This window comes from Bos javanicus, chromosome 14, assembly GCF_032452875.1.
Source record: "Bos javanicus breed banteng chromosome 14, ARS-OSU_banteng_1.0, whole genome shotgun sequence".
In the NCBI taxonomy this organism is placed as follows: Eukaryota; Metazoa; Chordata; class Mammalia; order Artiodactyla; family Bovidae; genus Bos; species Bos javanicus.
The window spans coordinates 81,940,533-81,966,040 of record NC_083881.1 but is presented as its reverse complement, the minus strand read 5'-3'; the positions used below and the strand labels follow the sequence as shown (position 1 = coordinate 81,966,040).

The 25,508-nt window shown below is 46.2% G+C and overlaps 1 protein-coding gene across 1 annotated transcript in view; it reads left to right on the top strand.

Annotated features, from left to right (window-relative positions):
- SNTB1 (syntrophin beta 1) overlaps window positions 1-25,508 on the top strand; it is a 249,238-nt gene that overhangs the window by 146,865 nt on the left and 76,865 nt on the right. Inside the window, exon 3 of the mRNA XM_061439537.1 lies at window positions 12,623-12,830. Coding sequence (XP_061295521.1) covers window positions 12,623-12,830 — 208 coding nt within the window. The remainder of the gene's footprint in view (window positions 1-12,622; window positions 12,831-25,508) is intronic.

The following is a 25,508-nucleotide window of genomic DNA, read 5'->3' as shown; positions in this document are numbered from 1 at the left end:
ACGAGCATTGCGTTAGGAGCCTTCCAGCTTTGTGTGTCCATCCACGTTTCCAAACAGGGGAAGCAGAGGATGCTGGGAAACATTGTTTGGCTTTGTGAGAGCCTTTGAGAGACTGAGAGGGGAAGAAAATTACTCTTTTATTATGAGGTTTGCCAAGTGATCTCTGAGAAGCTGTGATATCACTCACAGGCCCGCCAAGCTGCGTGGAAATGGTGCGTCTTGGCAGACGTCTCCACAGCGCCTGATTGCTCGGGGCTGGTGTGGGCCTCTATCAGAAATGGTTCCATAGGCAGTATTTACATAACCGTGGTGGAGTGTGAGAATAAACACAGCTGTGGCACTGCCCTAAATATTTCTATTCAGCAGGGAATTAAAGGAGAACTTTATCGCTGAACTACAGATAAACACAATTCATCAAGCGGTGGGCAGTTCAGCTGGGAACAAGACCGCCGTTAGGAAGGCCCGGCCTGCTGAAAATAGCCCCGTCCGCGGCCTGGCTGGCTGCTCCTTCCCCCGCCCCGTCCCCCCAGCTCCAGAAATGTCGGGCTCGTCCACTCTCAAAGAAGTTGTCTGGATTGTTTTTCCTCACTAAGCGCTCAGTCCACTTACTGAGTGTAGACCTACTGTGAGCCAGCGTGCCACTGGATGCCTCTCCCTTCAGCAGGGTTCTCCTTTTCTTTCTGGGGTATAGAATTGCATGTGGGCAGGAGTAAGATTATGTTGCCAAGGAGATTTTTTATTCCCAGCGTGCCCTGAAATGGAAGCAGGGTTGACTCAGTCCTGAGTGATCTGCAGCCTACGAGTCCCTTTAGGACCCGTGTACGTGTGTGTCGGCCACTCAGGCATGTCTGACTCTTGTCATTCACAGGCAGGAATACTGGAGTGGGTAGTCGTGCCCTTCTCCAGGGGATCTTCCTGGCCCAGGGATCAGACCTGGGTCTCCCCCACTGCATGCAGATTTCATATATACATGTAAATACTTCCCAGTGGTAAGGAATCCACCTGCCAGTCCTGGACACAGATGAGAGTTGGATCCCTGGGTCGGAAAGATCCCCTGGAGGAGGAAATGGCAACCCCCTCCAGTGTTCTTGCCTGGAAAATCCCATGGGGTTTTTCTGAGGGGCCTGGCGGGCTACAGTCCATGGGGTCACAAAGAGCCGGGCACAACTGAATGGCTGAGTGCACACACACACACACACACACATATAACTATAAACATATATAACTCCTCTCTCTAGAGGGGGCCACTGATACAGGTGGCCATGGATTTGTCTGTTGGGAAGATTTTTATCAACCACCAGTACCACGGATTTGTGAAACAGCTACTATGTGGTTTGAATTCCACTTGATTCCCAGTGGTTGCTACAAGTCCACAGGCCACATCTTCCTAAACACCTTCATCTGTGTTTTCTCCAGCCTCACATTGGAGGGGAAAGGTCACTTGAAACCTTAGTTGCCAGGTTACAAGTTATGTTTTATTTATTATATTATATTATTATATTTATATCATATATTTAATATATTTATTTATTATATTTTATTTTATTTATTATATATTCAAGTTTTGTATGTCAGCCTTGCATTTCATGTATATAATTAAGAGAGAGAGAGAGAGACTTATAGACACATTTATCATCAGATCAGAGTAGTGGTTATATTTGTGTGGAGGGTGGAAATGGTGACTCAGAGGCTGCATGAGTGAGCTAGGATGCTGGCAGTGTTGTTTCTTGTTCTTGTTAAATGGGTGTTTGCTTTGTAACGAAGCACTGAGTTATACAAAAATAAAACCAGGATAAAATACCATGTTTAAACTAAGCAGAGGATAGAAACTGATTTTTTTCCAAGTTTCTCTATAATAATTTCATTTTCAGTTAGTAAAATTGCAAACTATTATTTGTTTCCAAGAAGATGTGCATGTATTTTGCTGGCCAGAAAGTTCTTTAGGACTTTTCAGCAGATCTTGTAGAAAAACCTGAATGAGCCTTTTGGCCAACCCATATGTAAATATGAGTAATAAGTAGCAAGTAAATAGCATAAACATAAATAGTAAGTGAAAGCCAGGAAGAATTAACTTTAAAAGTATTATGAAGACCATCTTGAAGATAAGAAGGAGAAGCTGCGGACTCTTTCTGTTGAAAGTGACAGATATTCCACTCAAACTACTTGGATGACAAAAGGGACATCTTCTGTCCTTTAACCAGGAAGTTCAAAGGGGCAGCTCCAGCTACAGGCCTGGTGGATGTAGTGATTCAAATGATGTCATCATGAGATATCTGTCTTGACTCTAAGCATCCATATATTTTAAACATTAATGCAGCCCCCATGCAACTCTGCACGGGAAGATAGCTCCATGGTGTATCAGTTTTCTAGGACAGCCGTAACAAAATGGGCACAGACCGGAAAGCTTAAAACAAAAGCTTCAGTTCTGGAAGCCTAAGTGTGAAGTCACAGAATGGACAGGGTTGGTCCCTTCTGAGGCTGTGAGGGAGAAGCCCTCCCAGGTAAGCCTTGGACTCGATGCATCTCCCGTGTATTCCCGCGTCGTCCCCAGGCCTTCTCTGTGTCTCTCGGCATCTGTGACATTCTTATTGGATTCAAGACCCATCCTCACCCAGTGGGTAGATTAATAAGATAAGGATCTCACCATCATCCTTACTTTCATTACTTCTGCACAGATTCTTTCGAATCAGTCACATTCTGAGTTTCTGGGTAGACATGGGTTGGGGGAGATGTTATTCAGCCTTCTGCATGTGGTGAACTTCTTAGGGGCAGGGGCCCGTGCATTCTACTTGCCTCTTCAGCGCCCGACACACCTGTGTGTGTCTGGAAAACTCACAGATACTCACAGCATATTTGTGCATCTGTAAAGAAATCACTGCATGCTCCCGACTCTGTTGTGCAACCCAAGAGATTTACTGGGACTGTCTGCTTTAATAGGCATGACTGTCTGTTTACTCATAGTGTAGTGTAGAGTTAACTTGTTTATAGGTGCCCATGTGTCCAGATGTATAAAAACATTGTATCCACTCACAGAGTTTCTTTTCCCAGTAACTGAGCCAACAGTAGCCTTAAAATGCCAAAAGCTTAAATGACAACTAGCAACGTCGGGATTTACAAGTCACAGAGCATGTGCACAGTTACCACATTTGATGCATGCGTGCTCAGTCATGTTTGACTCTTTGCGATATCATGGACTGTAGCCCACCAGGCTCTCCTGTCCATGGGATTTCCCAGGCAAGAATACTGGAGCGGGTTGCCATTTCCTTTTTGTGGGGATCTTCCCCACCCAGGAATTGAACTCGAATCTCCTGCATCTCTTGGACTGGCAGGAGGATTCTTTATCAGGGCACCACCTGGGAAGTCCAGTTATCTCACTTGGTTCGTTAGTAATCCCATGACGGTTATTGCTGTCACCTTCATTATAATCATTATCACTTGCATCATCATTGTCATCATCCCTGTTTTATAGGGATAAGGAAACCTGAAGCGTCAGGACCTTTAGTTGTATTTGAAAATTACCCAACTCAAATTGGCTTCTGCAAAAGGGGAACATGGAAGAAAATACAGGGATCTACTGAGGGTCAGGTGCAGCTGGACCAGGCGTCTCATCTCTCGGCTCTGCTTTCCTCTGCGTTGGCTTCATCTGTCGGCAGCCCGCCCCTCTCGATGGCCAGATGGCCGTCTGCAGACCTATGATTGCAACTGTTGTCTCTGTACACATGCTGGGAGAAAAGCATCACCCCAAAAGTGACTCCTGAAGAAACCCCGGGCCTGGATCTCCTTGGACAAATGGCGTCACACCTACAACCTTTAGCCCACTGATGCCCCAGATCACACAGACTGAGGATGGAGGTGAAGCCTGTCATCAGAGGCGGGAGTGGAAGGTGGGCCTGTAGAACCACAGGTGTCCGTGAGGAAGCGTAGGTCATAAGTGCCAGAGCCTGCGCTTTGGAACAAGGCTGCTTCAGCCAACAGGCCAGTCCTGTTGCTCTTTCTCCCCCCTTTCTCCTTAGCTTCTCCTGTTCAGATACAGTGAAAACACAGTGCATACACATGGAACACAATTGGAACATACAGCGTTACCCGTGAAGGTTCTCTTCTTAAGTGCGTAGGTTTGCTGATTCATTTTGGTTCTAATAGTCTGCAAAGATTGATCATGTTCTCAGGTTGCTTGTTGGCATTTGTATTCAGGCAGAATAAGACAATTTTTGTAACGTGGCTGTGTTTTTATGTGGCCTGCAAACGTATTTTGGTACGATCCATATAGTAAAGATATGGCTTCAACTACAGAAATTGACTTTGGGGGACTGTTGTAGCTCTCCTAATCCTGCATGTCGCTATGTTTACGTGTTTCTCCATATATAAAATCCAGCATAGAACTATTTTTTGAAATAAAACATTTTATATTTTGAAAATTATAAAAAAAAATTCCCTTCTTACCTTGTTCGGTCACTCAGTTTCCCTCCCAGTTGAACTTACCTGTATGCCTCTCCAGCCATAGGCTCCACACTTACGAGCATTTGTGTTAGTAGCTAAGTCATGTCCGACACTTTTGCAACCCCATGGACTGTGGCCCACCAGGCTGCTCTGTCTGTGGGATTCTCCAGGAAGGAATACTGGAGAGGGTTGCCATTCCTTCTCCAGGCTTACAAGCATTTATATGGATCATTTTTACATCAGTGATACGATACTGCTCTCACTGTCTGCCCCGTGCAATTTTCACTTCCACTGTGGCAGCTGTTTTTGGTTCTCGGACTCTGATGACCTCAGCCGCCCAACCTTGGGGCCATCTTCACACACCCCTTGGTTATTTTTCCACCTTAGGTCTTCATGTTCCTTTTCTTTCTCGTGCCCCTCCCCCTCCCCTCTTTCTACTTTATTTCCTCATCTTTATCTCCTTCTATCTTTATCTCTCTTTTACAAATAAGTGAAGAATTATTGGAGTTGACAGTGCTCTTTTTAAAAATGAGTTACATGATCCTACAGAATGGTTCTTTGCGGGTATGTTGTCAGAAAAATACTTTAGGAAGATGAAACCATTCCCAATCTCTTTTCACCCCCAGAGGCACAGGTTAGCCCAGGCAGTTCAGAAAGCAAAGGGACTTCAACAGACACTTGTAGCTCATATGAACCTGTGCCCCTGAGCGTGAACCTCACAAAATCCTTTTAGGTGGAACAAATAAGTAGATGGAAGGGAGAACGCAGAGTCAGGTTTGCCCCGGGTCTTCCAGGGTCTCTCAGGAAACCCATGCCTCTCTCCCAGAGTTGTCTTTTCCATTCCAAGATGCTGGAAATAGTGCTCGCTTAACTGTCTAGCTTCTTCTTGAGGCTTGCCTTTTTCAAGCGCAGGTGCTCTGAAAAGGCACTGAACCACAGCCCACCCTGGAGGATTCTCCTTCTTGCCTCACTGGACCCATTTGCTTGTACCCAAATCGAGAAGAGTCTTCATTGTAAACCAGAATGTAAGCTAGAGCTGACCAAGATTAGCTTTTCACTGTGACATCTCATGCACACATTATCTCACTTTTCTCTTTTCAATAATTTTAAGAGGCAAGATTGAGCCATTTTACAGATAAGAACATTGAAGTTTAGGGAGATTATGGAACATGGCTCACAGCCAGCAAGTTTTAAAGTCAGCCTTGAACCCCCACATCCACATGCTTAACAACTACCCCCTGATACTTGTGCTTTTAAATTGTTTCTTTTTAAAAAGCTGCTGAAAAAACCTCTGCATGGCCAGCCCAGGAATGGAATTTCTTTCTCTGTCTCTGCTTTTACTCCAAGACATGCATTGCACAGAGTACATTTACATTTTGACAAAATGAGTTTAAGTGAAAAATTAAGTCAAAGGAATGTATGTTTGAGACTTGTACTCGGTAATGTAATAAGAAATAAATATATATACTGGGTTGGCCAGAAAGTTATTGAAGTTTTTCCATAAGATGTTTAGGAAAAACCCAAATGCACTTTTTGGCCAACTCAGCACATGACCTTCCATGACCTTGACCAGAATCTTGTGTTGTCCCTCGGAGCTCCTAGGGACTTTCATGCCACCAGATGCTTGCATTTGCTTTAGTGTGTAGAGTTTATAGGGATTAAAATTAAATGTTTGTGCTCTTCTTCCTTTTTCCCCTTTGAGTTTGTTGAGCTGATGGAGAGGTGAATGCAGATCACTGTGTTCTGTGTTCGTTACACAAACAACTGACGCCTGTTCTGCGTCAGACAAGCCAGCCGGCCTTCGTCCACCACCGTTCTGGCGGCTCTGCACAGCCATCGGCGAAAGGCTCCTTCTCCCTCTGGTGATGCTGACCCTTCTCGATCCACAGCCCGCCTCTTTTTAGAGCTGAAAGCTGCAGCTTTGTCAGAAACAAGTCTTCCTCCTCGCTCACATGTGTAAGCGTTTTCTTTCTAGTCTGCTGGCTCACAGTCCCAAACCCTCGCCCTTTGCCCTCAGGATCGACTCTTCCAGAACTTTGCTTCATGCAGAGCCGCTCGGTGGTGGTTTAAGTTGTGTCCCCAAAGTCTTTGCTTCTATTCCCTTCAAGAAGTGAAGCTTAACTCTTCCTCATGAGCATCTGTTGGTCTTAGTGACTCACTTGCAGCACAAAGAATAAACCAGAAGTGATGCTGTGTGACTTTGGAGACCAGGTCATAAAAGGAATTGTAGTTTCTTCTTGCTCTCGGGGGGAATCCAGCTTCCATGTCATAGACACTCAAGCAGCTTTTGTGAGGTAACAAGACTTTGGCATCTCAAACTGCCTGATTCTGGGGGAGTGTTATCTCAGCAATGGGGCTGATACACCCCCAGGACCTCTGATGTGTTGTCCTGGTGACGATCCCCTCCAGGCCAGCTCCTTGGGAGATGTGAGCTTGGGCTCGGAGAGGCCCACCATGATCCTTAATCCATATAATCTGTGGACCATGTAAAGTGTTTACCCAGGCCTCAACCTCTAGAAATTCTTAATAGCTCTGCAGTGGGGTCCAAACATCTGTGTTTATTTAATTAGATGATTAAAAATTGTAATAAACTACTTCCAGGTTCCTCAAGAATACTTTCAATGGAGAACTGCTGCTGCTGCTGCGTTTGACTGTAAAAAGTCACAGGCCCCTCTATTCTATGTCCTCTCTGCTTCTCCTTTGACACTGATTGCGGGGAGGTCAGTTCACCTTTCAGCATGTTCGCCTCAGCTGCTGGGAACCCTGGCAAACAACCAAGATCAGGGCTTTCTTCATGAGGGTCTATAGAGCACCCTTCCCAAACTTAAATTGCATCAGATTTGTCTGGAGGTGGTGGCTCGTTTGGTAAAGAATGTGCCTGCAATGCAGGAGACCTGTGTTGGATCCCTGGGTCAGGAAGATCCCTTAGAGGAGGAAATAACAACCCACTCCTGTGTTCTTGCCTGGAGAATCCCATGGACGGAGGAGCCTGGCGGGCTACAGTCCATGGGGTCTCAGAGAGTCGGACCCAACTGGCAACTGACACTACATGCAAGAGTCTTGCTGGCTTTGCTCCCAGAGTCCCTAATTCAGAGGGTCCGGGGATGCGCTGAGAGGCCACACCTCTAACACGCTCCCAGAATCCCTAATTCAGAGGGTCCGGGGATGCGCTGAGAGGCCACACCTCTAACACGCTCCCAGAGTCCCTAATTCAGAGGGTCCGGGGATGCGCTGAGAGGCCACACCTCTAACACGCTCCCAGAGTCCCTAATTCAGAGAGTCCGGGGATGCACTGAGAGGCCACACCTCTAACACGCTCCCAGAGTCCCTAATTACACGCTCCCAGAGTCCCTAATTCAGAGGGTCCGGGGATGCACTGAGAGGCCACACCTCTAACATGCTCCCAGAAGATTCTGTTCTGCCAGTCAGTGGTCACACTTTGGGAACCACCACGAGCAGGCCCAGGACTTGGTGTTTAACCATGGCCTCTCCAAGATCCTCCAACAGTGCAGGCAAGAATAACAAATGAAAACAAGTAGAACCTCATCGATTTTGCCTGAGAGGAAGTTATCTGTGGTGACAGAAATCCTCATTGGGGTTATTTGAAGGGAAGTAACGGGAAGAGGAGGGTGTCTGGGACACTTGTAATGTTCTGTTTCTTGGTCTGACTGGTGGTTGACTCGAATGTGTTCCCTTTGTGAAAATACATTTAAGCTATACACTATAATCTGTGCACTTTTCTGTCTATATGCTGTACTTTAAAAGCTGACTTAAAAGTTAACAGTAAAGATAAATGCTGTCAAAATCTGGGGAAAACGGGCCCCCTCCTCACTAGCCTGTACCTCTGTTTTTATAAACCAATTTTCCTCTGGGTATGCTGGAAACTCAACAAAGAAATATTCTCTTTTTTGCTGGCATCATTTTTTGCACGTGCGTGTGATTCCTGACAAATGACTGCTTCCCAAGCTGTCATTAAATAAAACAAAAAATCCAGGTCTTCAAAGGGAAATTTTGTGTGTTTTAAATTCCTAGAATAGTGGATATTGATAGAATACTTTGAAAAGCCAGTTGAGCACTCATTAATGCATCAGAGAACCCTAGTTTGTGCTTGGCTAGCCAACTTCACTGAAGAGTGAGACCCTTGGTGGTGGCTGTGGTTTAGTCACTCGGTCATGTCCGACTCTGGCAACCCCAGGGACTGTAGCCCGCCAGGCTCCTCTCTCCATGGGATTTCCTAGGCAAGAATACTGGAGTGGGTTGCCATTTCCTTCTCCAAAAACTTTGGGAAGGAATGAAAACTCACCATAGATTGACCAACCATTTCTCTGAAAAATGCCTGAGAGACTTGAGAGTATTTTTCTTCTTGGTAAGGACAAATGTAATTTAAAAAAATACCCTGTTTCATCACAGGAAACCTTTGGATTTTTAGTGAGGAGACTTGTTTTGAAGATTTCTTACTGAAAAAAAATGCTAGTTTTTGCTAAAACTCCCCTAGAGATATTTTGCTTTTTAAATCCTCCTTTTTCTGTAATTAAAGTTTATGAGTAAAAAGGTTTACTCACTCTAAAAGGCTGGTTTCAAATGTAAATGAGGCCAGGTTACATTGGGACTTCTGATTTCCAGGTGACCTGCAGAATTGTTGCTTTAAACTCAGGAGTTAAGGAGGACACTGTTGGGCATGTTTATTGGTGACGACCCCCTGGCGGAGTAAATGGCAACCCACTCTAGCATTCGTGCCTGAAAAATCTCAAGGACGAGGAGCCTGGTGGACTACAGTCCTTGGGGTCGCAGAGGGTCGGACACAGTTGCGAAGCTGAGCACACATGCATGTTGGTGATGATGCCTTGGGTCAGCTGTGGACACAACAGATGCACCTTTACTGAACACCATCCCGTCTAAAGGAGAGACATCGTAATACAGTATTTAAATGCATGGCCTTTTGAGCCTGATTAACATGGCTTCAATCCCGACATCACCAACTATCTGGCCTTGCATCAGTTCTCTGTCCCTCCCAGCTTTGTTGTGGTTCTTCAGTCGCTCTGTCGTGTCCAGCTCTTTGGAACCCTATGGACTGTAGCCCGCCAGGCTCCTCTGTCCATGGGTTTCTCCAGGCAAGACCACTGGAGCGGCTTGCTATTTCCTCTTCCAGGGGATCTTCCTGATTCAGGGATCGAACTCATATCTCTTGCATCCCCTGCATCAGTAGGCATTCTTTATTCCTGGGCCACCTAGGAAGCCCCTTTAATTCTATTATATGAGATGTGAGAGTGAAAGTCGTTCAGTTGTGTCTGAATCTTTGCAACCCCATGGACTACAGAGTCCATGGGATTCTCTAGGCCAGAATACTGGAATGGGTAGCCTTTCCCTTCTCCAGGGGATCTTCCCAACCCAGGGATGGAACCCAGGTCTCTCGCATTGTAGGCAGATTCTTTACCAGCTGAGCCACAAGGGAAGCCCAAGAATACTGGAGTAGGCAGCCTTTCCCTTCTCCAGTGGATCTTCCTGACCCAGGAACTGAACTGGGGTCTTCTCCACTGCAGGGGGATTCTTTACTGACTGAGCCACCAGGGAAGCCCATTATATGAGATTAATAATATCAATCATAGGACTGTTAGAAAAATTACAAAAAAATAATATAAAAGGATTTAAATTTTTGCCCAATGCATAATAAAAACTCAGTGAATATTACCATTATGACTGAGGAATGAAAGGAAATTGATACATGGATCATTTCATTCACTTCTGAAATTCCCAATCCCCCTAACCCTAACCCTAATTAATCAGTGGGATTTATTTGCCTGTATAAATATATGAATGGGTAAATAAAACGTATATTTTTCTCTCTGCAATAAAATTACAGATGTGGGGAGTGCTTGTCAGGGATTTGGGGTGGTGGGGGGTGCAGAACTTTGACCCCTAGGGGCAGCTGGAGGGAAAGCGGCCGCACTTGTGACCCCTAGGGGCGGCTGGGGGGAAAGTGGCCGCATTTGTGACCCCTAGGGGCGGCTGGGGGGAAAGTGGCCGCATTTGTGACCCCTAGGGGTGGCTGGGGGAAAGCTATGGGGATGGTGTGGTTCTGTTCTGTCCCTTGCTTGCAGTGGCGTTTCCATGAACCTGCACGTGGTAAATGGGGTCCAGCTATACACTTACATTGTGCCAGGGCCCCAGTTTTGATATCGTATTGCTGTTGTTTAGTCACTAAGTTGGGTCTGACTCTTTTTTGACCCCATGGACTGTAGCCGGCCAGGCTGCTCCATGGGATTTCCCGGGCAAGAATACTAGAGTGGATTGCCATTTCCTCCTCCAGAGGAACTCTCCCACACAAGGATCAAACCCACATCTCTTGTTGGCAGGTGGATTCTTTACCACTGAGCCACCTAGGAAGCCCTGACATTATAATATATTACAGCTGTATAAAATAGAACTATCAGAGTAAAGTGAGTGAACGGAATGAGTGAGTGAGTGAGTGGAACCATCAGAGTAAACAGAGTGGGTCGTGTCCTGGGCTTCTTTGTCCTGATTTTGCAATACTGTGTAAATTTATAAGTGCTTCACAATAAAAAATTTAAAAACCAAGAGTATCTGTCAAGAACTTCTGCCTTTTACCATAGAATTACAGTATGCAAATCTCACGCTGAATCTCAAGTGATCCCATTGGAGTTCTTGCATAAACTTTGAAATTTGACTTTAAATATAACTCTTTGGGAATTCCTGGTGGTCCAGTGGTTAGGAGTCCAAGCTTTCACCACAGGGGGCTCAGGTTCGATCACTGGTCCAGGAACTAATATCCCCAAAGCCTCCCAGTGCAGGTTTAAAAAACAAACAAAACAAAACAACAACCAAAAAACCCCACATTTTCGTGCCTCTCTTTCCCCACTGTTACCTTGTCCTAGGCCAGTTCACTCCAGCGCATGCAGGCTCAGTTGCTCAGTTGCGTCCGACTCTTTGCGACCCCATGGACTGTAGAGCCCACCAGGCTCCTCTGTTCATGGGATTCTCCAGGCAAGGATACTGGAGGGGGTGGCCATGCCCTCCTCCAGGGGCTCTTCCTGACCCAGGGATCGAACCTGCATGCCCTCTTAGCAGGCGGATTCTTTACCACTGAGCCAGCTGGGAAGCCTTGCATTACACGTGCACAAAGATGAAGAGGTAGGGAAATGTGCCACAGACAGGATTCCTGAAGAATGCAAAACTTTGGTCGTCTCTGATGCTAAAATAGTCACAATTAATAATGAACAGTAGAATTATGCAGGTGGATAGATATTTCAGTCTACATCCCACTAGCATCTCCTAGGATGTGAGCATATTGTTAAAGTCCTCTAGGGATGGAGAAGTAAGGCAGATTAATATCAGTTCACAGCTTGGAAGTCTTAATACGATGCTGCTAATAAGACACAGCTGAATAACAGGAAGGCCAGGCGTCCTTAATTCATGTGACTAGAGAGCTATGCCCTCAGTAGCTCAACCAGTGCCTCAGCACAGCCAGTGTGTGTGGATGGACGGGTGAGTGGATGGATGGACGGATGGACGGATGATGGGGCCATTAAGACCTCAGCACAGCCAGTGTGTGTGGATGAACGAGTGAGTGGACGGATGGACGGATGATGGGGCCATTAAGACCTCAGCACAGCCAGTGTGTGTGGATGGATGAGTGAGTGGATGGATGGACGGATGGACGGATGATGGGGCCATTAAGATAAGCCATGCAAAAGAAGCTTAAAGTAAGAATGAAGAATTAGTTCACTTTAGTGGGGAGAGGCAGTGTAGGGATAGGAGGGAGGGCAAGGGTTATCATAGGATGATATGAACTCATCTATGTGAAACTTTTGAAAATTGTAAAGCATTCTATAGTTTAAAGACTCTTTTATTCAATTAAAAAGTAAATTTAAAAATCTCAGGGACTTCCCTGCAGTCCAGTGGTTAAGACTCTGTGCTTCCACTGCAGGGAGCCCCAGTTCGATCCCTGGTCAGGGAACTAAGATTCTGCATGCTTCATGGAGTGGCCAAAAGGAAAAACAAAAACAAAAACAAAACCCACTCCAAAAAAACCTTAATTAAAAAGCTAAAAAAATTAAAAGTAAAATGTATGATAGAAAAAAGAAATTAATTCACCTTTGTAGCTCAGGGCTTGAGGAGGCACAATCTGCCAGGGAACCCCCTAACCCTTCTCTCTCTGCTCCTCTAGGCAGCTTGAAATCCACTCTCCAGATGCTAAGCACACCGTGGTCCTGAGGGGCAAGGACTCCGCCACGGCCCAGGCCTGGTTCAGCGCCATCCACGCGACCGTCAGTGACCTGCTGACCCGCGTGATCACAGAGGTCCGGGAGCAGCTGGGCTCGACAGGCCTTGCTGGGGGCCGGGAGATCAGGCACCTCGGCTGGCTTGCAGAAAAGGTAAGGAAACATCCCCATCCAAGCGTCTTCCCCAGGCCTTCCCAGCACACACTGCAGCCCCTGAAATTGGGTGCCTCGTTCCACAGGCTGAGTCACTCACTGGGATTTCTTGTCTCCAGCGGGTCTGCATTATGCAGGAGCTCTGTGTCTTCAGCAACTTTGATTCCCCACAGACAGTCCAGTATGTGGCAAAATGCAAGTGGTCACTCACTGTCTATTGTCTGGATGAATGAGTGAGCAAGCGGCCGGACAGTTTGGTTCTCATATGTACATGGGAAGGGGAAGGGCAGGGGAAATAACTCAGACGCACAATAGAACTGTCTCTTTGGCAGGTAAAGAAGTAGGAATTGTTGCTTTAAAAAGGGATTTGTGTGGGTTTTGAGGGACCTAACTGTTAACACAGATACTTTGCAAATAAAGCAATTGTAATCTTGCCAGTAAGATCCTATGGACAGAGGAGCTGGCTGGGCTACAGTCCATAGGGTTGCAGAGTCAGACACGACTGAGCGGTTTACCTCACATACACATACAGTGATGATAACAGCGAAGATTTCTTAAGCAACTACTCTGTGTGCATTCTTCTCAGATATCATCTTTTATTTGTACTCTTCAGCCAGCAGGCTCTGAACATCATCATTTCTGAGCACCTATTTTGTGCAAGGCACAGTGCTAGGCAGGAGGGGACAGGTGTGTAAACATGAGTACAGGGAGGGCAGCCACCCTGGAAAAGACCTGGGGTCATGGGAGCACTGTCGCTCTGATTTCTTTTCCCAAGTGATGTGATGTGTTGAAGATAGTAAAACTCACTTTGCAGCAGTCTCCTGGGGGTTAACCGTCCTCTTGGTTTCAAAGCGTTGAGCCTTCGCCATTGTCCTTACACCTGATTGCTGTTCCTTGAACTTGACTGTGAGTGCTCAGGAACAGTGGACTTTGGGGACAGTCTGACCTCCCAGTGACTCACTTTCTAATAGGCGGTAAGTTGGAATAATGATTGTTGCAATAACAGCTTTCTTGCCAATGAGCTGTCATCTGAGAAGGGCTAGTTCAGTGGCACTTGAACAGGGCATTTGGCTGTTTTCCACCATTGTTCTTTGTTTGTATCAGTTCGTGCGTGGGTCCCAGCCACCGACTTCACACAGAGTGCGTTGTTTGCTGTGGTTTTGCCCCGTCTCTTGCAGATTGCAAAGGACTAAAGGACAGTGCAGGTGGTGGTGACACCGAGATCATAATAAACAGAAGCCACAGGTGGTGTCTCGTGACCTGATGTGTGAGGCTTCTTGGTGAAAACAGCCTGCACATCTGGACGGCAGTGTGTTAGAAGTCACAGCCTCTCACCCTCTCCACTTTTACTCTCTCCAATTGCACGTGTTTGTTTCAGGAGCAGTCCTGTTAGTCTGGGATCTTTCAATTGCAAGTGACAGACAGCTCAGCTCAGCTTGAGCACATAAAAGGGGGCCTAGCACTTCTGGTAACGACAGTGTGCAGGGTGAGCTTCAGGCCCGGCGGGATCCAGGGCTCACAGAAGGCCAGGGGCCTGCCTCTGCATGGTTTGCACCCTCTCCACTTTGCTGGTTTATACCCTAGCAAGCGCCCTTTTCTTCGGCCCAGGAGTTCCAGGTTTGTCTGGGTGGTTTTTTTGTTTTGTTTTTATAGCTGGCTACCTCAGTGAACAGAAGGCTCTTTGCTCCCATATTTCCAACAAAAGTCCTAAGGTCAGCCTTATCCAAACTGTGCCCTGATGGATGAGGAGAGGTAGTTCTGAAATGGGAAAGTAGGCTACAGTGCAAGAAGAAGGCTGAATGGATTCTGGGGAAGCAAGAACAACAGACATTTGCTGTAGAAGGGAATGGGGAGGAGTTGATCAGGATGAAAAATGTCTTTACTGGGTTAGGGTCCAGAGTGGATGCAGGGATGTGCTGTGTAGGTTAGGGTCCGGCAGGAGATGGATGGCAAACTCAGAAGGGGTGACTGGACGGGATTTAACACAGCGACAGTTTGTGAGTGTGGCCGAGACAGAGGAAACCAGGAGCTGAATGATGAGAGGCCACTGCCATCCTTTACCTGGAAGTGGCCAGGAAGAGGAGCCGCGACCTTAAGCTAGCAAGACTCGCAGCTCTGGAAAAGCGCCACTCGCTGAGAGCTGTGGCCTCTTAGCACAGAGACAATCCCCGCGAATCCCTGCCTGCTGATCTCCTACTGGTGTCTGCCCTAGGTTGAGGCTGCCTGGAAGCCAGAGGCAGGGGCCACGGGTGCTCAGTTAAGGTCAGCCTCCCTGGGCTCCGAGCAGGGCAGCAGGTGGTGGGGCCTGGCTGTGGAGGCAAAGGGAGGCTGTCCAGCACACACATCCCTCCACCTCGCAAGTAACCAGATGCTGTCAACCCTAGAAGGTACCGTTCTCTCATCTCTTTTAGCACCAACTGCAATTAAAACCATTACCATTCGGATAGTTGGAAAATGGTTATTACATCATTAGTAGTGATATTAGCATTTTTTCCAAAGGTTCCATTTTCTCACTTATAAACTGTCTGCTTATGCCTTTTGTTTCTCCCAATTATCCGTAGACACATTAAGCATTCCAATGGAGCAGTCATAAAGGTACATAAAATGCTTTCTGTTTTTAGAATATGATTGTTCTTTTGATGTACTTTCAGATCTTCAGATGTTTCTTTAAATTGTATCATGCATTATGCCCGTAAGAGCAATCAGTAATGACTTATTATGGATAATTATCAGAAGGGAGAAGGTCTTTTATTGCCTTCATCTTCAAAACTTCTGAAAAGATTACCATAGATCAAGTCCAAGGGAGCAAATCCAAACTGGAATCTTTTTGAATAAATATTTGATACTGAATCCTGATGTGGAGACATTAGAATGGTTTTTAGCAAAATGTTACAACAAATGGCAAATCCTTAATACTGTGGCTTTCTTGTATTACCACAAATATCAGAAAATTCACTTGGCATTTGTAAAGATATAAAGGATGATCCTATATATATTCAGCTGTAATTTATCTGAAATTGATATCCTTTGTCTTTTCCTACACTGTTAATCTTTGATTTATTTTTTTTTTGACCTAGTAACAGTGGCTCCAGGACAAAGTTTGTACATATTATACTCAATTTCAAGTTTTTAGAACTGGCATTTACATGAACTAAAACAATAGGAAGCAACAACAGTTTCCCTTCTAAAATTCTTTTCAGTGCAAATCCTCAAGCTTCCTCTTCACTACACAGAAAGAGAACTTTATATTAACATTACTTTTTACAGTGAGATGATCCAGGGACTAGAAGAATGGCTCTCACGAAATGATCTTGAGTCAGTGGGGAGAACTCAGTCACTCCCCGAGGAGAACCAGCCTGAGAGAAAGGGAGGTGATGGCACTAGGGGTAAAGGACCCGCCTGCCAGTGCAGGAGATGGAAGAGACACGGGTTCCGTCCCTGGGTCAGGAAGATCCCCTGGAGGAGGGCACGGCAACCCACTCCAGTATTTTGCCTGGAGAATCCCATGGACAGAGTAGCCTGGCGGGCTATGGTCCATAGGGTTGCAAAGAATCGGACACGATTAAAGCAACTTTAATGCAGTGGCTTACAGTTTTCAGGGAGGGCAGAGCAGAGACTGGCTTAAAGGGGAGTGGGGTTATCCTGAGGAAGGTGATGAGAAAATCTGGTACCTTGGGTGGCTCCTAATTATGGAAGATCCTGAAAGCGGGACAGATGGTTTGAATTTGATTTGTTGGCCATCGGAAATCTTCATGTATGCAGTCAGAGAGAAGGGAACTTAGAGGTGACATCTCTGAACTGAATGTTTGTCTCCCCCAAGAATCTGTAGACTGAAGCCCCAATCCCTAATGTGATGGATTTGGAGGTGGGGGCGTTGGGAGGTCATGAGATTTAGATGAAGTCATGGAGATGGATGGAGCTCCATAATAGGGTTGGTGTCCTTCTAAGGGGTGAGGACCCAGAGCAATGTCTCGCCCCCTCACAAAGATGCATCAAGCAGGGAGACTTCTCCAAGCCAGGGAGAGGACCCTCACCAGAACCCCGTGTTGGCGCCCTGGTCTTGAAGTTGCAGCCTCCACAAGTGTGAGAAATGAGGGTTTGTTCTTTAAGCCATCCAGCGTGTGATGATGTATTCTAGCAGCCTGAACCAAGAGAGTGATCAAACATACCTCTTCTTTCTAAAGATGAGGAATCTGGGACCTGGAAAATGGAACGTCTCTTATTTACGGTCACACTCTAAATCAGGATACAGGATTAATGAGTGAATGGGACAATGCCGTGGTGTCATTATCTCCTTTATTTAATTTGTAAAGAGTGTAGTGCAGCTCTCTCATCGCGGCCACTTTGCCTCTCCCCGTGGACTCTGGCGGCCGTTCTCTGAGCCTGCTGCAGCCAAGGTCAGCCACGCCGCCCCTCCGAACGGGGCCGTCACCACGTGCCCTTGACGTCCGTGGGCCGCGGTGGCGGGGCCGCTGCTTTCCCCGTGGGTGCTCTCGTCTGTAGGTGGGCAGGGTGCACCAACAGAAAAGCCTTTCCGCCACCAAGTTAATCTCAAACCGTTTTAAGCCCTTGCAAGCCCTGCTTGCCCGCTAAGTGCTCATCTCTACCCTTGACTATGAAACGCATTATGCCCCAAACAAATTTTTTGAATCATCATTCTTTAGGTAGTCTTTTTACAGTTATTATTGAGGTGTCTTTAATGGTCCTATTTCGGACAAAAGAAAAATAAAAGAGAAAATAAAACAAAGATTAATAAATAAAGGAAAAATAAACAGAAAAAAATAAAGTTCTGACTCACTACTTAAAAGAACAGTAATAAGCGAACGCGCGGCAGTTGTTGAGCTCTGTTTTGTGCTCCATTTATCGGGTGTTGTCTTTACTCTCACCTGTTATCTCAGTTTGCAAACTATTTCTTGTCAGGTTAAAAACACAACATGGTTTTAAAAAAAAAAAAAAAAACCAGTTGGGAGCTCTGAGATGCAGTTCAGTTCTCAACTTCCCCTCATTTCCACAAAAGTTCCTTTCAAATGGGAATGTTTAGAGGGCTGTGCCTCCCCAGGGTGGTATTGGAGGAGAGGCAGTAAGTTGGTAATTAGTATTTATTATGTGCTTAAGTCTTTCTCAGCCAGAGTGCTTTAAATAATCCCTAATCTGCCTGCAATGCAAGAGACAGGGATTCAATCCCTGGGTAGGGAAGATCCCCTGGAGGAGGAAATGGCAACCCCTGCCAGTATTCTTGCCTGGAGAATCCCTTGGACAGAGGAGCCAGCAAGTTACAGGCCATGGGGTCACAAGAGTTGGACACGACTTAGCCTAGGAGGCATCGGAGAAGACAATGGCACCCCACTCCAGCACTCTTGCCTGGAAAATCCCATGGACGGAGAAGCCTGGTGGGCTGCAGTCCATGGGGTCGTGAAGAGTCGGACACGACTGAGCGACTTCCCTTTCCCTTAGCCTAGGAGGCAAGCTTGGAGAAGTTAAGGAGCTTTTCTAAGATGACTCCTCTAGTAAGAGGTGGGGCCAGAGTTTGAACCCCTCTTTCTGCGGGGAGCGAGCTCCGCCCCTGGCAAAGGTCATGAGGAAGGAGGCTTGGCATACGCAAAGGCGAGATCAAGCCTCAGGAGTCTCCCTGGAAATTCTCGAGCAATCTACCCCCAAAACCAGAGTCTGCCTACTTTCTGCTTTGTGCTTTCACCTACACCTCTGACTTTACGAGGGGCTGTTCCCCACTACCTCTCTGAAAAAAGAGTTAGCTTACAGCTCCAGTTAATAATTCCTGGGTGTGACAGTGTTTCAACCTACATACTCCTTTGGAAATCCTCTAGCCTGCCTGAATAGGTTTTTCTGGCCACATGTGATTGTTCAGAGCCTCCCAACTGTGAGAGGCAGGAGATGTTCTAAACTGTCTTAACACAGATTCTTTTGAGCAGTTAAAAGATTGATTAGAAATTGTATTGGTGAAGGGATTTTCACTTGTTGGGCCAATGTTTGCTGCTAAGTTTCCATATCCCTTACCTGCTGTGTCCCTGGCAGTATATTGATTAATATAATTGGTGTAAGTAGTAGCTTTAATGTTTGTAACCTGGGACCCTTGAGTTAATTCTTTTTCTTGTTATAGCCCACCACACCTTTGCTCTGTAGGAATGCAACATTATCTAATGCTTTTGGGAGGCTGGTGCCTGACTTTAGAATAATCACCTTTAGAGAAAAAGGCCTCCGGGCCAGAAGATGATGCAAATCACCTAAACTTTTGCATATGGTAAGTTTGCAGGAAGAAAGCCTGGCTTACTGCATGACTCTACCCCTTCCCCCATTATCCTCTATGCATAACTTAAGGTAAAAAAACTACTTTGGAAAATAAAGTGCAGGCCTTGTTCACCGAAACTTGGTCTCACCATGTCGTTCTTTCTCTTACCTTCTGGCTGAATTATTCAGCCTCTTTTCTCCACTGAATTTCCTCACTGAGCTATCCTCATTCTATTACTCTTTATATCCTTAATTAACGTTTAATTAAGCAATTGTTTCCTGATCTTCGCCTACGCCGTCTCTCCTTCGAATACCCTGGATCAGCCGGGACTGGTCCCCGGCAGGTGGCGTCTTTCTAACTCTATGGCAACCCATTCCAGTACTCTTGCCTGGAAAATTCCATGGATGGAGGAGCCTGGTAGGCTACAGTCCATGGGGTCGCAAAGAGTCCAACATGACTGAGCGACTTCACTTTCTAACTCTATAGGCCAGAACTTTCCACTAAGCTGAGCTAAAGGGACCCAGGGAGCAAGTGTTCACATGAGTGAGCCCCCGAGAACCCATACCAAAAGCAAAGTTTCAGAACTAAGAGCCATGTCAAAATACTCAGACCCTTCATTCACCTTTATGGAAATAAAGGGTGGCTGTCGGTTCAGGCTGCTGCCACAGAATGCCCTTGACTGTCTGGTTTATAAACAAGGGAAACTTATGTCTCATGGTTCTGGAGGCTGGAAGTCTAAGATCAGGGTCCCAGCATGGAGCCTGTTACAAACAGCCCTCTTCTGTGTCCTCACGTGGCAGAGAGAGAGGACTAGCCGCTCTTCTCTTATAAGGACGCTAACTCTGTCATGGAAGCTCCAGTCTCCTGACCTAACCACCTCACAAAGGCCCCACCTCCTAAAACCAGCATATCAGGGCTTCAACATGTAGATTTGAGGGGGAGGGAAACATTCAGTTCACAGCAGAGGGAGTGGACATGCCATCACAGAGCAGTGCTTCCTAAAATCTTTTCCCTCCTGCCCTACAAAGACTGAAATTATCTTTGGTAGGAGAGGTTAAGAGGAACACTAGAATACACACACACACACACACACACGCTCACACACACACACGACACGAATATGACTTGTGTTTACACACACACACTCCAATACTTTGGCCACCTGATGTGAACACCAGACTCATTTGAAAAGACCCTGATGCTGGGAAAGATCGAAGGCAGGAGAAGGGGACGACAGGATGAGATGGTTGGATGGCATCACCGACTCAATGGCCGTGGGTTTGGGTGGACTCTGGGAGTTGGTGATGGACAGGGAGGCCTGACATGCTGCAGTCCATGGGGTTGCAAAGAATCAGACACAACTGAGTGGCTGAGCAACAGCAGCAGATACACACACAGAGAGCACTGGCCTTGTTTTTCATGTTTCCCAGTATCTGTGAATTTCCGGTATCATGGTTTAATTAAATAATCCCAGTCAACAACATGGTGCAGATTTCAGTTACTGTAGGTAATTTTGTATTATTAACTGTAAGTGATTTTAGCCGTGTTGTAACTGCATATTCACAGTAAGTGATCTTGTAAAGCGCACATCTCGCTGCTAGTTTTTACCCACAGGTCGCTGCGTGCCCGTGGCTGCTGAGCATCGTGGTGACAACCGGTCATGGCGCTCACTTCAGTCTGCTGTGATTGGTCACGGCGCACTTGCTCCTTCACACACGACAGCGAGGGGGGTAGGTGTGCTTCCGGCTTTTCTCCCAGGGATCAGTCAATATGACATTTGCAGGAATGGATATTAGAAAGAGAGAGCAAAGCTAAGTTTATGAGAGTGGCTGTGAAGAAAGGATGAAGGTGACCCGGGAGAGTGACGCCAGTGGAAGCCTTCACATTCGTGGAGCTCTCAGAGAAGCTCCACATCCCTGGAGGATCCAAGTGCAGTGTAAGAGGCTGCTAGCTGATCCAGGCCTGGAAAGGAGGAGGGTGACTTGTCAAGGCACAGACAGGGTGCTCACGTCTCATACGCGACGTGACGAGAAGGCGGCGAGCGCTGCTCAAGCTGCTCCCAGCAAGGTTTCAACAAAGGAACAAAGGCACTGAATCCCCAATCTTTCCAATGTTTTAAATATTAGGTTATTTAGTAAATATTAATTTTATTTTTATAGACAGTAAGACAATTTTAATGTCTTAATAACAGTTTTGAAAATCCACAGAACATTACCAGTTTTCCCAACTGACTGTTGAGACCACTTGGTGTGATGTCAGCTTGCACAGCCGTTTCTGTGTGTTCACCACTGCTGTGCAGAGGCAGGTCTCTGTCTCTCTTTCTCTCCCTCCATTTATCCATCTCTCCCTCTGTTTATCCATTCATTCATCTACCTACCTTATCTCTGTCTCTCTACCCTTATTCATCTCTGTGCATCCTTATCTATTTTTGCCTCCCTATCCACTTATCCAGCTATTTCACTGTTGCTGTCTCTGTCCGTCCATCGGTTTATCACATTTTTATATTATTACTTACTTCACTAGGCCACCTTTAATCTTCAGTTCCAACAATAGCAATCTGTTCATTCCCCCAAAATTCCAGGTGAAATACAACCAAGTAATTTTATTCTCTAGCTACATTGCCCAGCTATATTAGAAGAATCTCAAATGTAAATGTAACAGCCCTGGCCTGAGTCAAACAGGCTGCTGGTAATCAAGATCTTGACAGTGTAATTAATGGAATGGTATTTCTGGAGCCTCTAAATATATCAACTCCACCATCTGCCCTAAAAATCACCTAAGCAAGAACTTCCTACCCCTTCTTACAGGGAGAAAGTGGTCTCTGACCTGAGGGGACTCCCGTCTGGTAAATGGAAATAGAGCTACTGCCCAGGCCATCCCTGACTGCATCATCCGTAAATCAAGACTGTCTGCTGTGCTGGGAAACACAGTTAATGCAGTTAAGTGGTAACAGGCCTGACGTGTTGCTGTAAAATGCAGTCAGCAAGTTCCTGCCTGAATCACCTCTGAGATGGAGCAGGACACGAAAACTTGGTTATCTTCCTGTTGGTCTCTGTCTGTAAGCGTTTAAAGCAAATGTGCCAGAATGAATCACCGACTTGACGGACGTGAGTTTGAGTAAACTCCAGGAGTTGGTGATGGACAGGGAGGCCTGGAGCGCTGCAGTCCATGGGGTCTCAAAGAGTCAGACACGACTGAGCAACTGAACTGAACTGAACTGATGAGTGGAGTTCAAACTGCCCCCATCTCACATTCACTCTAATAAAAATCAAAGACTTAAAATTAGGATGGATGTTGGCATGGAGACAGAGGCAACCATAATGAAAGCGTGAAAATCTGCCCACTTTTATACATGACTTCACAGTGCAGTTTAGCCCTGAGTCATTCTCCCTGGAGCGGAAACCTCAGAGCTGCCCTCCTAAGAGAGATGGGGGCGTGTGTGTCTAGTTCCCATAGGCTGATTTGCACAAATTCACCTGATTCCATCTCTTTGGAAATGATCATGAGACTCAAGATAGAAAGCTTCCTGTGCCTGGTTGTGTGGTAGCAAACTAAACTTTGTTTTATCTCATTAGGCTTTGAAGATTGTTCTTCCTTTATGAAATAGATCATACATTGATGACAGTCTTAGAATTCTTTGGGAGCTGAGACTGAAATGGAGATTCTCTAGGAGCGATTGCTAAGGGAGGACTCTGTTATACGATAAACTGAGGCATGTCGGACATTTTCAGAGTTTAAGCAAAAATCAGTTCAAATTGGAAGTGGTTAGGAGCTCAGGGAAAGGCATATAGAAAAAGTGTGGAAGCAAAGGAAAGAAATGTTCAATCATTTATAGCTTAAAGCCCTCATTGGATGTGATTGATTATCCTTAAGTTTGATTTCATAGCCTCAAGGCATTTCAGGGCTTGGATTTTGGTTTGCTCACACAGACCTCCTAAGCATTAGATCCATCTCAGTCTAATGGCCTCCTTGTTTACTTAATTTAACAGCTCTTAGGAGAAACCTGTAAGGAAATGAATGAAGCAGTGTAGACAGGGGAGGAAGCAAAGCATGGATGATGTGGTGATGCTGCAGGAAAAAAGTGCACTGTAAGAGGATGGTCACATCCTGTGTCTCAGGCGAGTTCCTGGGACCAACCACCAAGTGAGGGCCACCAAGTGAGGGCCGCCAAGTGAGGGTCTTTGGCTTTGCACATGAAGAAATTCAAGAGCAAGCCAAAGTACAGTGAAAGCAGATTTATTCAGATCCACAGTCCAAAAGCAGAGTGTGGGTCATCTCAGAAGGCAAGAGGGTATGGGTTTTTATGGGCTGGGTAATTTCATAGGCTGGACTTGTCTGGTAGCACAGTGTTAAAGAATCCGCCTGCCAATGCAGGAGATGTGGGTTTGATCCGTGGGTCAAGAAGATCCTCTGGAGAAGGAAGAGGCAGCCCACTCCAGTATTCTTACCTGGGAAATCCTGTGGACAGAGGAGCCTGGCGGGCTACAGTCCATGGGGTCTCAGAGTTGGAAGTGACTTAGCAGCTAAACAACACAACAATTCAGCAATTTCATAGGCTGATGAGTGGGAAGATTATTTCAGCTATTTGGGGGAAAGGGCGGGAGGTTCCAGGCATTGGGTTACCACCTACTTCTTGGCCTTTTATGGTCGGCCTTGGAACTGGCAGGCACCCACGGGTGTGTCATTTAGCATATGCCGATGTATTACAATGAGTGTATCCTGAGGCTTGTGGTCTGCTGGAACTCACGTTGCCTGCCATCTTGGACTTAGTTGCTTCTAACCAGTTTATGTCATGTCCATTTGCAGTGGCCATGTCATTCTTTTCAAGGTTGTGCCCCGCCCCTTCCCATTTCAGAATCAGCCCACCCCTCGGGGAGGCTGCAGTATGAATGGCAGCACAGAGCTTTCCCACGCAGAGCCACAAGCTGGGGTTGATCGCCGGCATGAGTCAGCCGTGGCTGTGGGCTCCGCTGGAGGTCGCAGGAGCCCGCCTGTCGGCCACAGGCAGTTCTCTAAAGAAGGCAAAGGGTCCACTGAGCAGTTAGTGTTCACATCAGGGAATTTTGTCTTCAGGCCAACAGTACCTGCTATAATCACTGGTGTGTCCACACAGGGGGAAAAAATTCCAACAGATGTACATGGCACCCTTGAGTAGCAGAGAAAGATACTTTTAATGCTTTGAAATTCCCAAATGTTATTTCAGAGTCCCTTTGCATCCTTACATTTTTGGCTTGGGCTTTTTATTGCTTCTAATATGAGTAGACCGTGACTTTACAAATTCGGTGTAAATTAACACATTTCATTTTTCATCCTGAAACTCCTTCAAGTTGGTATATTCAGGTTTTTTCAGCTGAATCAGTTCCTGGGTTTATCAACTGCATAAACTAGAAGTTCTTCATATTGATTTTATTTAGGATTAGGGCTCGAAATGTAGGTGTATCTAGAGTTCTAGAACCTGATTTAAGAACATCCCTATTTACATATTTCATTTCCCTATTTACATATGGCTTCCCAGGTGACTCATGTGGTAAAGAATCTGCCTTCTCAGGGCTGAGTGAGATGCACGTGTGATGGTGTCTGAATGCCTGCTCAGTCGTGTCCGACTCTTTGTGACCCCAGGGACTGCAGTCCACCAGGCTCCTCTGTCCATGGGATTCTCTAGGTGAGAATACTGGAGTGGGTTGCAAATTCCTTCCCCTTCTCAGAGTGGCCACACTTTGTGAATTTATCATCTTTCTTAATGAAAAGAACACTAGATCGGAACTCAGAATTGGAGAACTCTAAACTGAGGTTGCTGATTGCTCTGGGGGGAAATGTCAAGTTTTTATTGAGATTTAGAGCTAGGAGGTACAAACAATAATAGAATAAGAATTGGCAGTTTTATGTTATTTTGTCATAATCATGCAGCTAGTTAGCATTAGGTGTGAATCTAAAACTCACTCTGATTTTCAGTCTAAGGCATTCCCCCTGGTACAGCTCACTGTCATGTAAAGCGTTGTAAGAACTCTTCAGAATCATGCAAATGTATGACCCTCTAAGCTGTTTCTCCTTTGGTGCGGATGGGGCTGCTGGCCGAGGACTGTGCTGAGATCAAAGGCAGGGATGCACGAGAGATGGGGGTACCTTCTAGAGCACAAGAGGTCCAAGGGAGTGAAAGTGAAACCTGGGGGAGGGTCGGCGGAGAAAGACGGTGGGTGAGAGGATTTCTGGTCACGGTGACGCGGTGGCCACAGCCTCTCTTGCCTTAAGTAGCCCTGACACTCTCCTGTTGTCCTGAAAGTCTTTTTAAAATAGTGCTGGCAATGTGTATGGGGCTTCCCTGGTGGCTTGGATGGTAAAGAATTGATAGCTTACAGTGAACGGTGTCGGATTTGTGATCTCCAAAGAAGAAGATGTAGCTTTGGGACGAGGGACCAGGCTTGATCACTCCA